Raw genomic sequence first — 12,645 nt, forward strand, 5'->3', positions numbered from 1 at the left:
ATTCCTCCATGCAGATCTTCTCGAGAGCAGTGATGTTTTGGGGCTGTCGCCGAGCAACATGGACTTTCAACTCCCTCCACAGATTTTCTATGGGGTTGAGGTCTGGAGACTGGCTAGGCCACTCCAGGACTTTCAAATGCTTCTTACGGAGCCACTCCTTTGTTGCCCGGGCGGTGTGTTTGGAATCATTGTCGTGTTGGAAGACCCAGCCACGTTTCATCTTCAAAGCTCTCACTGATGGAAGGAGGTTTTGGCTCAGAATCTCACGATACATGGCCCCATTCATTCTGTCTTTAACACGGATCAGTCGTCCTGTCCCCTTAGCACAAAAACAGCCCCAAAGCATGATGTTCCCACCCCCATGCTTCACAGTAGGTATGGTGTTCTTGGGATGCAACTCAGTATTCTTCTTCCTCCAAACATGACGAGTTGAGTTTATACCAAAAACTTCTACTTTGGTTTCATCTGACCACATGACATTCTCCCAATCCTCTGCTGTATCATCCATGTGCTCTCTGGCAAACTTCAGACGGGCCTGGACATGCACTGGCTTCAGCAGTGGAACACGTCTGGCACTGCAGGATTTGATTCCCTGCCATTGTAGTGTGTTACTGATGGTGACCTTTGTTACTGTGGTCCCAGCTCTCTGCAGGTCATTCACCAGGTCCCCCCGTGTGGTTCTGGGATTCTTGCTCACCGTTCTCATGATCATTTTGACCCCATTGGATGAGATCTTGCGTGGAGCCCCAGATCGAGGGAGATTATCAGTGGTCTTGTATGTCTTCCATTTTCTGATAATTGCTCCCACAGTTGATTTTTTTCACACCAAGCTGCTTGCCTATTGTAGATTCATTCTTCCCAGTCTGGTGCAGGTCTACAATTATTTTCCTGGTGTCCTTCGAAAGCTCTTTTGTCTTGGCCATAGTGGAGTTTGGAGTCTGACTGTTTGAGACTGTGGACAGATGTCTTTTATACAGATAATGTGTTCAAACAGGTGCCATTAATACAGGTAACGAGTGGAGGACAGAAAAGCTTCTTAAAGAAGACGTTACAGGTCTGTGAGAGCCAGAGATTTTCCTTGTTTGAAGTGACCAAATACTTATTTTCCACCCTGATTTACAAATAAATTCTTTAAAAATCCTGCCATGTGAATTCATGGATTTTTTTTCACATTCTGTCTCTCACAGTTGAAGTGTACCTATGATGTAAATTACTGACCTCTGTCATCATTTTAAGTGGGAAAACTGGCACAATCGGTGGCTGACTAAATACTTTTTTGCCCCACTGTAGAAGTGCATGTACACACACAGGTGCTCACATGGTGCTCTCATAAGTATGGACTTGGGCATTTTCAACACATGCCTTAAGGCTGTGGTTGGCACTAAATGCACTGGGATTTATTATCGTGTGATTGTTCAGTTAAACAATGTTGATTTTATATTTCCTCATCAGGTTGATACAGTGATAGCCCCCCCCCCCCCCCCCCCCCTTCCTTTTGTCTCTTCCTTTCTCTTTCACCTCTGTCTCCGTGTCTGGTCGGAATTATAAAGCATCCAAAAAACAATAACAGTAAAGTTTTAAGTATCAGGCGTGACATTAAAGCTGAAGCTTTGATGCTCTGTAAGGCTTGTCACCAGCATTCAGACATTAATTCTGTTTGCTTCACAGCCGGACAGGACATGGGGGGGGGGTTAAATAAATAAACACAATGCCGCCAATTTGCTGCATCAGAGAGCCTTAAATCGTTTATAAGTGGCCGTGAAGTACTGTTGTGCAATCATGTCCTTTTTACAAAAGATTAGGTGATGGCGGTATAAAGGTGGCATGGGGCAGTCTCTGTGCTGCTGCAGACTTTTGTTTATTTTAGACAAAACTTGCTGTTTATTGCAGTCAAAGCCGTTCTAAGTTTTTTTAACAGGCCGCTCCTAAAGGTTCCTGTCCTCCACAGTCCCTGTGCAGTCTCTGGTGATCTGAGCTTCAGCTATAACGGAGAACAGCTCTAAGGCCTAGTCCACACGTAGCCGGGGTTGTTTTAAAATGAATATCCGCCCCTCCAAAAACTTGCATCCACACCACCTCGCTTTAAAAAAAAAACTCTGTCCACACGTACCCGGATAAATACGTTGTTAAGGACATGCCAGACCTGTAGGCGGCAGTACTTCCCCCATTCTTGACCTCGTCCTTCGTCTGTGGTCTTCCGCAAGGAGCAGTAATTCCGCTTGCAAAAACAAACTAGCAAAAAGCGCTTGGACAATTGATAAAGCGAGTGCAGCTCTGAGGGCATCCATGCTGTCGGCTAGTGTAAACACATGTGCACTATACAAGTGCGGGTCATGTCAGCATTTTTTGTCGCGGAAAGTGACGTTGCGGACCTTAACCCCCAAATTCCACTACCTCCGCTCCGCTCCGCTCCGGTCCGCCCCCGCCTTCCGCAGCCGCTCGCTTCCGAACTCAATTTTTACTGGTACCCGCTCTACAACGGCTCCGCTCCGGTGCGGAGACCTGAGGGGGGCAAACAAGCATGCGCGGGATTTTCGAGATCTTGCGATACAGTCCGAGCAATAAACGCGGAAGTTAGATCCAAACACCCGTTGTGCGGGAGAAGCATCGGAAATGAGCTGTTTAATCTGCCCATCATTGTGTTGAGAGATCAGCAGTGTTTGGATCAACAAAGTGTGACTACTTTGATAGTGGCAACTGTATTTATGGCTTATTTTTGTGCATTTAAACTTCAGCCGCCATTGATAGTTGTTAAAAGTTGTTAAACCTGTGCATATGAAACAAAAAACGCCTTTTGTTTAGCGATTTATTGTGAAAAACGGAAGATGTGCTTGCTCCTTTTCCTGTTGGGCCGTTGTGATTTCTGTCCATTTACTGCGGAGGTGCTCCGGCGTCCGGCAAAAATAGGATCGATTCTATTTTTGCCGGACGCCGGAACAGAGGGCGCCGCACGGCGCCGCACTGCCGGAGCACGGCCGCAGTAGTGGAATTGCTCTGATTGACTACAACGGGACCGATTTTGCTCCGGCGTTCGTGTCGGAGCGGAGCGCAGCGGAGCGGAGGTAGTGGAATTTGGGGGTTAAATTCCGGTTTTGTCCGTCCACACTCAGACACCCAAAACGGAGAAAACGCAGATCTTCACTTTGGCCGGAGTTTTTAAAAAGATCAGTTTTCATGTGAAAAAACTCAGTTTTCGTGTGGATGACAGGCCATAACGTATAAAAATATGTACGTTTTGGCAGATCACCGGCTACGTGTGGACAGGGCCTAAGAGTGCTGTATTGCTCCAGTTTGCCATCTCAGCTGATTCTGATTACAAAAGAAACACTTAGGGCCTGTGTTTACTTTCATTTTTTATATATTTCCCTTCCGGGGCTCGGCGGTAACTCCCCATGTGATCATGACACCTCCCTCTGTTGTGCCAAGGTGTAAAATGCATTCAGAAGTCCGGCATTGCAGTAATATTACTACCAAGCGTGGTGGCACAAATGCCACAAAATTCCCGCATCACCATGCCGCCACACCATGGTGACAGTATTACACTGATTTGCCAGCATGGTGTGTCCTATAAAATGGCTAATCATTCATTCACCCATGCACACACACACACACACACACACACACACACACACACACACACACACACACACACACACACACACACACACACACACACACACACACACACACACACACACACACATGCTGGTGATGGTGAGCTACAATGTAGCCACAGCTGCTTTGGGGCACACTCACGAAAGCGAGGCTTGCCAACAGGCTAGGCATTTGAAGTGTCTTGGCCAAGGAGGACACAACTGCAACAGAAGAGACTCAACCTACAACCCTCTGGTTGCAAGGTGGCCACCTAACTCTTCTGCCATGTCATGTTTTATTTCAGCATAGATGAATAAACTGGATATTCACAAGAGCAAAGAAAAATCAGAAGAAGACAGATAATTTGAGCAAACTGATAAAAGTCGGTCAAAGACGATTTTAGCCAAACAACAAAAGATTTGCAAACTTTAGTTCTTGTTATTGAAAATATTTAATATCTTTTTCTCTGTGGCTATGTCTTAGTCAGAAAACAACAAAAGACAGACTTGGAAAAGTTCAGCTGTTCAAGTTCAAAACAAAGGCATAAGAAAGTATAAATTTTAAATAGCAGACGTTTCCTCTCTTTCCATCTCTCTTTTTACCTCTGTGCCTCTGGCATCTCTTTAGACTTCTTTAAGGCAAACTGTCTTGATGCGTCCTTGTTCTGCAAAAGAACAGAGAGAAGATGGTCGAGCAAGAGACAGAAGAGCAGAGTAGGAGGAGAGCAGAGAGAAAGAAGTGAACATAAAAGTGCATAGTTTAAAACGATTAGTGACACCTCTGATATTGTACCTGCTAACACAGCATGAGAAAGACACAGGCTCACTAACAGTGAGTGTCTTTGTGAGTTTGGTGTTCAATGCCAGTGTGTGTGTGTGTGTGTGTGTGTGTGTGTGTGTGTGTGTGTGTGTCTGACAGGGAGAGAAATAGGCAGAATCTTCTGTCTTTTTGTGAATTAAAGAACACAACTCGATCTTTCCTAAAAAGAAAAATCTCAGAATTAAATCTAGAGAAATGATGGGAAGATCAAACAATTCTATTGCTGAGAAAACATTGTTACACTAGATTTAAAGGGAATAATCCTTCAAAACACCCCTAAAGTTTTACATCCCCAAGTCAATTTTAGACTCAGATACTAACACAATTTACAGTTTTATGTTTTACACTAAAAATAAAGAAAATTTTAGCTTTTCATTCCTACAAACAGGATTAAACCACAGCAAAATTGTGTTTTTTTCTAACTGGCATACATGCAAAGAGTGGTAAATATGACAGATACTTAACAATGATAACTTTGGTTTTGGACCAGGCTGCACAGTGGCGCAGTGGTTAGAGCTGTTGCCTTGCAGCAAGAAGGTCCTGGGTTCGATTCCCAGCCTTGGATCTTTCTGCATGGAGTTTGCATGTTCTCCCTGTGCATGCGTGGGTTCTCTCCGGATGCTCCGGCTTCCTCCCACAGTCCAAAAACATGACTGTTAGGTTAATTGGTCTGTCTAAATTGTCTTTAGGTGTGAGTGTGTGTGTGTGTGATTGTTTGTCCTGTATGTCTCTGTGTTGCCCTGCGATGGACTGGCATTCGGTCCAGGGTGTACCCCGCCTGATTGCCCATTGACTGCTGGAGATAGGCACCAGCCCCCCCGCGACCCTACATGGACAAGCGGGTTCAGACAGTGGATGGATGGATGGAACTTTGGTTTGGTCTTCAGCAGTTGTTATTGTAAAACCTTAAGTGTTTTCACTATATTCCGAGTGTGTGTGTGTGAACTGTGTGTTTGTCATCTGTCCTCAGGGGTAAGATGTCTTCAGCAATCAGCTTTAAAGCCGCAGAAAAGAGCAATGTTTGATTGAAGAGTCACTTTATACATCAGAGGGCTCTTTTTACACTGTCCTTGTGTTTGTTGTCCTCATCTTGTCATTTCTTATTTATTTTCTTCTTTTTCTGTTCAGTTCTGGAATTAAAACATACTGTTTTCACTTATTTGTACCTTACTAACATCACTAAAGTTTCATGTTTCTCTTGCTCACTGCTCCACTAAGCTAACAGTGCAAATTATTTGCTGGCACAAATTCACCCATGACATGTTGGATGTTGGAACACTTAGCACTTGTTTGGCGTCTGACTGTTCTGCCCTAACTGGACCCAGCAGAGACGTAAATGACTTGGAGAAAAGACAGGAAATATTCTTTCTAGTGAGCTGCAGGTCTTATTGGTTAAAAACAGAGACACTCCTCCTCAGGAGAAACCAGTCAGGAGTAAATTTCTGAATCAACTTAGACTTTGTGTTTCCCATACCTGCATTTTATTTTCATCTTATCACAACATAGAGCATAAAAATATAACTGGGCATTACAAGCCCTCAAAATTCAATCCAATTGAAAAGCATGACGCCCCTGTTTAGCTGGCCTAGATGTCCCTCTGTGAGAGTTTTGTGTTCTAGACAAATAAATTACACTTTAAATTGTGCTCAGTTGGGCCTGAGTGGTTGATCTGGACTATCTGGCACAGCTGTAAGATGTGACATACTCTGGATTTATTCTGAAGGCTTCTTAAAGGCTTTTTGTTGTTTTTGGATTGGGAAGAAACAAGATGTGACTTTATTAACCTCATCTGTGTTGAAATGTTCGTGTTCTGCTGTTTTTGTGTTCTCAGATATTTCTCCTTTTTCTTAATTATTTTCTTAATTATTTGTCCTGTAGACTAAGCCAAGACATAACGTTCTGTAAGATCACACTTTCTAAATCATAATAAAATAATGTTAAGATACCCTTTTTAATTGTTCTTTTGGTATTGTATTATTTTTTATAATATTTTATTTTTGCTTGTTATTAATAGTTTTTTATTGTTTTATTTACAGCCCCAGATGGGTTGTCACCTCCAACTTTAGCTCAAGCAACAAACACAAGTCTGAATGTTACCTGGTCTGCTCCCATCCGCTCCAATGCACCAGGCCCACTTCGGTACAGCCTGCAAATGAGAACATCCCCTCAGAGGCCTGTCATAAGGTAAGAACAAGCATTAAATACACAGATGCAGTGGTTAAACTAGTGGACAAGTATGCCAACAGTTCTCTTGAGTGTTTTCTGATGTATAAGCTCTCCCTTTTTAAAACAGGTTAAGTCACGACCCAAAACAATTCTTGAAGCAAAATGTGAAACCTTTTGAACAAAGGCCTGTGATAATTAAAGGCTTTAAAACATGATAGACACAGATACCAGCTTCTCAAATACATGTAAATATGTCTGCTTTTAGATGTGAATACACACATATACATACAAATGTATGTATATTACGCAGTACAGGCGAATATGTCATATCGCCATGACAGACCGTCAGAAAAACAAAGGCGGAATAAAGCGGAGAGACAGGAGGAGAGTCAAAAACCAAAAAAAAAATCAAAGACAGGGAAGGCAGGAGAGCTAGGTAGAGAAATTGTGATAGAACAAAAAGAGAGAGAAGGTGTGCATCTGATATGTATTCATTACATGCTTCCTGACAACAAATTGCAATTTAATCCAAGAAGAGGAGGCTCTCATTCTGTGGTAATAAATAAATGACTAGCTACATGTATTATATATCAGACAGTCATGCCCTCCTCCTCCTCTGCTATGGAAATCTCATTGTTACCTGATTTATTCATTCATTCATCCCCTCTATCCATCTGATGCTAAATGGTCAATGCTGTCTCATTTATGACAATATTCCTTTACTTTGTCCTAGATTCTTTTGTGAGATTATTTGGCACGGGGTCAGCTATGTGATGTGAGAACAAACTGATAAGCTGCAAAACTCCTGTTTGGGGAATCCGGTTTCTTTTAATTTACTGTTAGATTTTGAGATTTGTTTTTATAGTGTACACCTTATAATGTGCAAGATGAAAATATGTAAAAAACACTTAGTGTATCGAGAGAATGCAATTTATTGGGTTGGCTTTAGCTAAGGAGCTGTCCAGTGCTGAATCCCCACAAGATGACATGTGGCTATAGACAATGGATGGATGGATAAGGGCAGTAAAATCATAAACACACTGCAGCAGGGGGAAAACTACAAATATCGACAGGAGCAAAAACCTTTTTGTTTTTAGCAAAGACAATGTCCCATTTATTCACACAGAGGGAGAGAGGCTTTAAACTTCAGCTTCTGCATTACAGCCATTTTATTATTTCACAATCTTTGTTTAGTCTCCAGTTGCCCACAAGATATTTAGATCAAACCACAGCATTAGACCGATGCTTCTATCTGAATGTTTTTTCTTTCTCTTCCACATCTAGTCTTTTGGAAAATACAACCAACACCTTTTCTTCCTATGTGGAGGGTTTGTCTCCATACAAGTCCTACCTCTTCAGAGTGGTGGTTTCACATGCTCATGGACAGACATCTAGCCCATGGGCAAACCTCCGCACTGCAGAAGGCAGTAAGTACTCAAACTCACGTGAAACATGAATGTTGCCATTACTAATCAATAAGTTATTTTACAAACAGAAACAAAAATGTCTTCATGCTTTAAGTCGGTTGTACACTGTGTGATTTTCAACCCATTTGGAGCAGATTTTTCTATTGCAACAACATCTGAGGCCAGGCCAAGTTTTTGTTGTGCGCTGTGTATGATACAGGAGGGTACGATAAGCGATTAACTAGGGATGAGCGAGTACGCCACTATCTGTATCGGTGTCTGTTCAACCATCTAAATAATCTACATCTGCACTTTTTTTATATGGATTGATTGGAAATTGATATGTATATATTCACTTAAGATTTTTAACACATGATTGTCTTTCTTAGGATTAAAAGGGAGAAAAAGAAAAACCATTTTATTAGTTAAAATGATTAATTTGTATGATTAAAATGTCCCAAATTGCTTTAATGTATAAAACAAATTCCAAAAGTATAAATAAATTGGCTCCAAAAAGGTTCTGGCAAACCATTCAGCACTTCAGGGGAGAAAGGCAGCAACTCACTCACACTGTTTACACTGGAGATGGGGAGCTGTTGACATCAACTGGGGCTATAGTCGGGCGGTGGAAGGAATACTTTGAGGAGCTCTTCAATCCCACCGACATGCATTCTGAGGAGGAACCAGAGCCGAGAGACCTGGGGATGGACTGTCCAATCTCTGGAGCAGAAGTCGCTGAGGTAGTCAAACAACTACACAGCGGCAGAGCCCGTGAGGTGGACGAGATCCGATCTGGATATCTCAAGGCTTTGGTGTGTGATCGTCGGAGGCAGTTCCTGTGGAGTGGCAGACCACGGTGGTGGTCCAATTTTTTTAAAAGGGGCACCAGAGGGTGTTTTCCAACTATAGGGGGATCACACTTCTCAGCCTCCTGGGAAAGATCTACTCCAGGGTACTGGAGAGGAGGGTCTGGTCGCTAGTTGAACCTCATATAGAGGAAGAGCAATGTAGTTTTCGTCCTGACCGTGGAACTGTGGACCGACTCTTTACCCTTGCAAGGGTGATGGAGGGGCCATGGGAGTTTACCCAACCAATCCACGTGTTTTGTGGATTTGAAGAAGGCTTGTGACCGTGTCCCCAGAGGCACCCTGTGGGGGTCACTCCACGAGGATGGTCTTTTGCCCCTGGCCCTGTACCAGAGGAGTGTGAGTTTTGTCTGCATAGCTGGCAGTAAGTCAGACCCTCACTATTCCCAGTGAGGGTTGGACTCCAGCAGGGTTGCCCTTTGTCACCGGTCCTGATCATAATGTTTATGGACAGGATTTCTAGGTGCAGCCGTGGTGTTGAGGGTGTGGAGTTTGGTGGCAAGAGAATCTCCTCTGCTTTATGCAGGTGATGTGGTCCTCCTAGCTTCATCAGGCTCTGACCTTCAGCTCATTCCGGGGAGGTTTGCTGCCGAGTGTGAAGCGGTGGGGATGAGAATCAGCATCTCCAAGTCTGAGACCATGGTTCTCAACGGGAAAAGGGCAGCTTGCCAACTCTGGGTGGGGAGAGAGGTCCTACCTCAAGTGGAGGAGTTCAAGTATCTCGGGGTTTTATTCACGAGTGAGGGAAGGAGGGAGCGGAAGATCGACAGGCAGATTGGGGCAGCGTCTGCAGTGATGCGGATACTGAACCGGTCTGTTGTGGTGAAGAAGGAGCTGAGACATAAATCAAAGCTCTGGATTTACCAGTCGATCTTCCGCCCAGTCCCCACCTATGGTCATGAACTTTGGGTAATGACCGAAAGAACAAGATTGCGGAAACACGTGGTCAAAATGAGTTTTCTGCTCGGGGGGGCTGGGCTCAGCCTTAGGGATAAGGTGAGGAGCTCGGACACTCGGGAGAGACTCGAAGTAGAGCCGCTAGTCCTCCATTTCGAGAGGAGTCAGTTGAGGTGGTTTGGGCATCTTGTTAGGATGCCTACTGGACGTCTCCCCAGGGAGGCATGTCCTGCCGGCAGGAGGCCCCCTGGCCGACCCAAAACGTGTTGGAGAAAGTACATCTCCGAACTGGCCCAGGAATGACTTGGGGTCCTGCCAGAAGAGCTGGTGGAGGTGGCCGGGTAGAGGACGGTCTGACTCCCTAGTTGGGATACTGCCCCTGGTACCTGGACCCGGATAGGTGGAAGAAGATGAGACGAGATGATAAATAAAGTGATATTAAGACAGATTTGGTGTGCTGATCCAAACAGTTCTGTTATAGGGCATAGTTCAGACCTCCTGCTCTCCTCATTCTCACAGACTGTCATGTTTGTGAATGACCAGCTTTTTCTTGAAAAGCTGCTGTTTTCCCCTCATAGATTCTCCACTTCTCCATTGTGTTTTCTCTTCATCTATTTCACAATAATAATGGCACACCGAGCAAAAGGGAGCGGGTGTCTCATGAATACCATCCCATGCCACTGAAGGAAATTCAGATGAGCCACAGAGCGGTGTGTGTTAACGGGACGGTAGTTCAAACTCCCGCTGATTTTATTTGCCATATACAGACCCAGAGACTGCAGTTTGATGCCTGTGTCGTCTCTAGTAGAAGTGTGAATCTGCAGCAGCAGTAGGCGTAAATCCACTGTCTCCAGCTCTGCAGCTGTACCTCTCTCGTAGGCCCAGCCGAGAAAGGTTTATAGTCAATCCTCCTGCACATGCGCAGATTATCATTCTCTTTTCTTACTCCCAGAAGAATAGTTTGGAGCGCAAATGGTTTATTTGTTGCTAATCTGCAGGGCATATCTACAAGAAAGCTCTACAGAAAGTAGTGAGTCCTCAGAAATGTCGCTAGGTGTGTCGCCAGGCGCGTTTCGGAAAAAAGTCATTGAGGGGGGTCGAAAAGTTGTTAGGAACAGCAACAAAGTCGCTGAGTTGGCAACACTAAGCAGCATGGCTCTGACTGGAGATGGTTTTGTGTCGGGAGGGGTGGGCGCTCTGTGTGACTGGCCAGTCACAGAGCGTGAAGACAGTCAGTAACCCATTGAGGATTTTCCTTAAGCAAGAACACAGATATTGACGAGTTTTGTTCATTTTATGCTTGTGCTCATCAAAAATGCTTTATCCGTACCGTGTTAATCGTAAGATGGAGCCGGATACTTGTTTCAGACGAGTATCCAGCTCAAACCTACGATCAACACCTCACAATTTGCTACCGAATGACAATCATGCTTTCTTATGAACATCAATATGTTGGAAATTTTGCTCGCACAGTGCATGCACCAACATGTCTGCCCCACCATTACACTCATCTTGTTGTATTTTTACACTTCTCTCCACACACAATGGCAAGTTTTGCTTAAATAAAACGTGTTTCTGTGTTTATTTGACATCAAAACAAACCTGCAAGCAATACTTTCTACATGCCATTCATTCTTTTACATCCAACCCCCATAAACCCCTGTGTGTCCTTCTGACACTATGAATAGCCTTGTAGAACAACAGACATCAACAATAGTACAAAAGTCTCCTCGCTTCTGGGTTTCTGGATTTGAAGGTCCGATGTGTTAAGACTGCTATTCTAGGCCTAATCTTTGGTCCGACGTGTTGCTACTGCACGTGCAGTGTGAGCAGCCAGGTTGTATCTGAGCATTGGGTCGTTCAGTGTGATAGCCTAACTTGTGCACTGTGCCCTACAATGAAGCTGAAAAAGTCGCACAGTGTGCATCTGGCATTAGGTGTACAACAGAAAGCATTGTAGCACAGATATGAAAGTGATTTCTTTTGTGATGCTGCAATGATTTAGTAACATTTTTGGGGGGTAATTTGGCAGCAGATAACCCTTTTATAGCTAAACTGCTTTTGTTGACAGCTTCCATTTTTATGTGATGAATATCCAAAAAAAAGGCTAGCACTGGGTTAATGCATTGTATTCTCATGTTATTAATACTGCATGTTGAAACTTTTATCACACAAAAAGTTTTATTAGTGTTGTCCTGGGTGGTACAATAAAGCTGAACACTTTCCTATGTTTTCATGTGATGAGCCAAATTATTAACAAAAACTGAAGCACAGCATTTGGTTGATGACATGCGTGAAGATGCAAAGATGGCTACAGGGACTCAGGCTTGACTGCTTTAAGCTTACTGACAGGGTTAGATCTGCATACTGTAATGTGTGTGTGTGTGTGTGTGTGTGTGTGTGTGTGTGTGTGTGTGTGTGTGTGTGTGTGTGTGTGTGTGTGTGTGTGTGTGTGTGTGACCTAGCCAGTGTCATTGTGGGCTAATTACTGTAATAGAATCATATTAGCACTGGAACAGCCTCCTCAGTGCAAAGTTATAAATTAATTAGTACCACACTATTATCACATATATTATCATTAAGCTGCTGAGTTTTGCATACATTGATACATACACACACACAGAAATGTATACTGAGCACACACACACACACACACACACACACACACACACACACACACGTGCATGCTTCCATGACTGAAAGCTCACTTATTTACATTGTGATGCATGCTCACGCCTATCCAAGTGCACAAAGTTGCAGACATTTAGGATGCATTGGATTACAACCCTGTGCATTTCTCATTGTTATGCAGAATTGATTTCCCTCTAGCACACAAATACACACACACACACACACACACACACACACACACACACACACACCATGTGCTCACTCAA

The 12,645-nt window shown here is 43.8% G+C and overlaps 1 protein-coding gene across 3 annotated transcripts in view; it reads left to right on the plus strand.

Moving 5' to 3' along the window:
- ush2a (Usher syndrome 2A (autosomal recessive, mild)) overlaps positions 1 to 12,645 on the plus strand; it is a 380,755-nt gene that overhangs the window by 186,172 nt on the left and 181,938 nt on the right. For all 3 annotated transcript variants that reach the window (XM_070554793.1, XM_070554794.1, XM_070554795.1), the window contains exons 48-49: positions 6,450 to 6,597; positions 7,864 to 8,006. In XM_070554793.1, coding sequence (XP_070410894.1) covers positions 6,450 to 6,597; positions 7,864 to 8,006 — 291 coding nt within the window. The remainder of the gene's footprint in view (positions 1 to 6,449; positions 6,598 to 7,863; positions 8,007 to 12,645) is intronic.

This window comes from Nothobranchius furzeri, chromosome 9, assembly GCF_043380555.1.
Source record: "Nothobranchius furzeri strain GRZ-AD chromosome 9, NfurGRZ-RIMD1, whole genome shotgun sequence".
In the NCBI taxonomy this organism is placed as follows: Eukaryota; Metazoa; Chordata; class Actinopteri; order Cyprinodontiformes; family Nothobranchiidae; genus Nothobranchius; species Nothobranchius furzeri.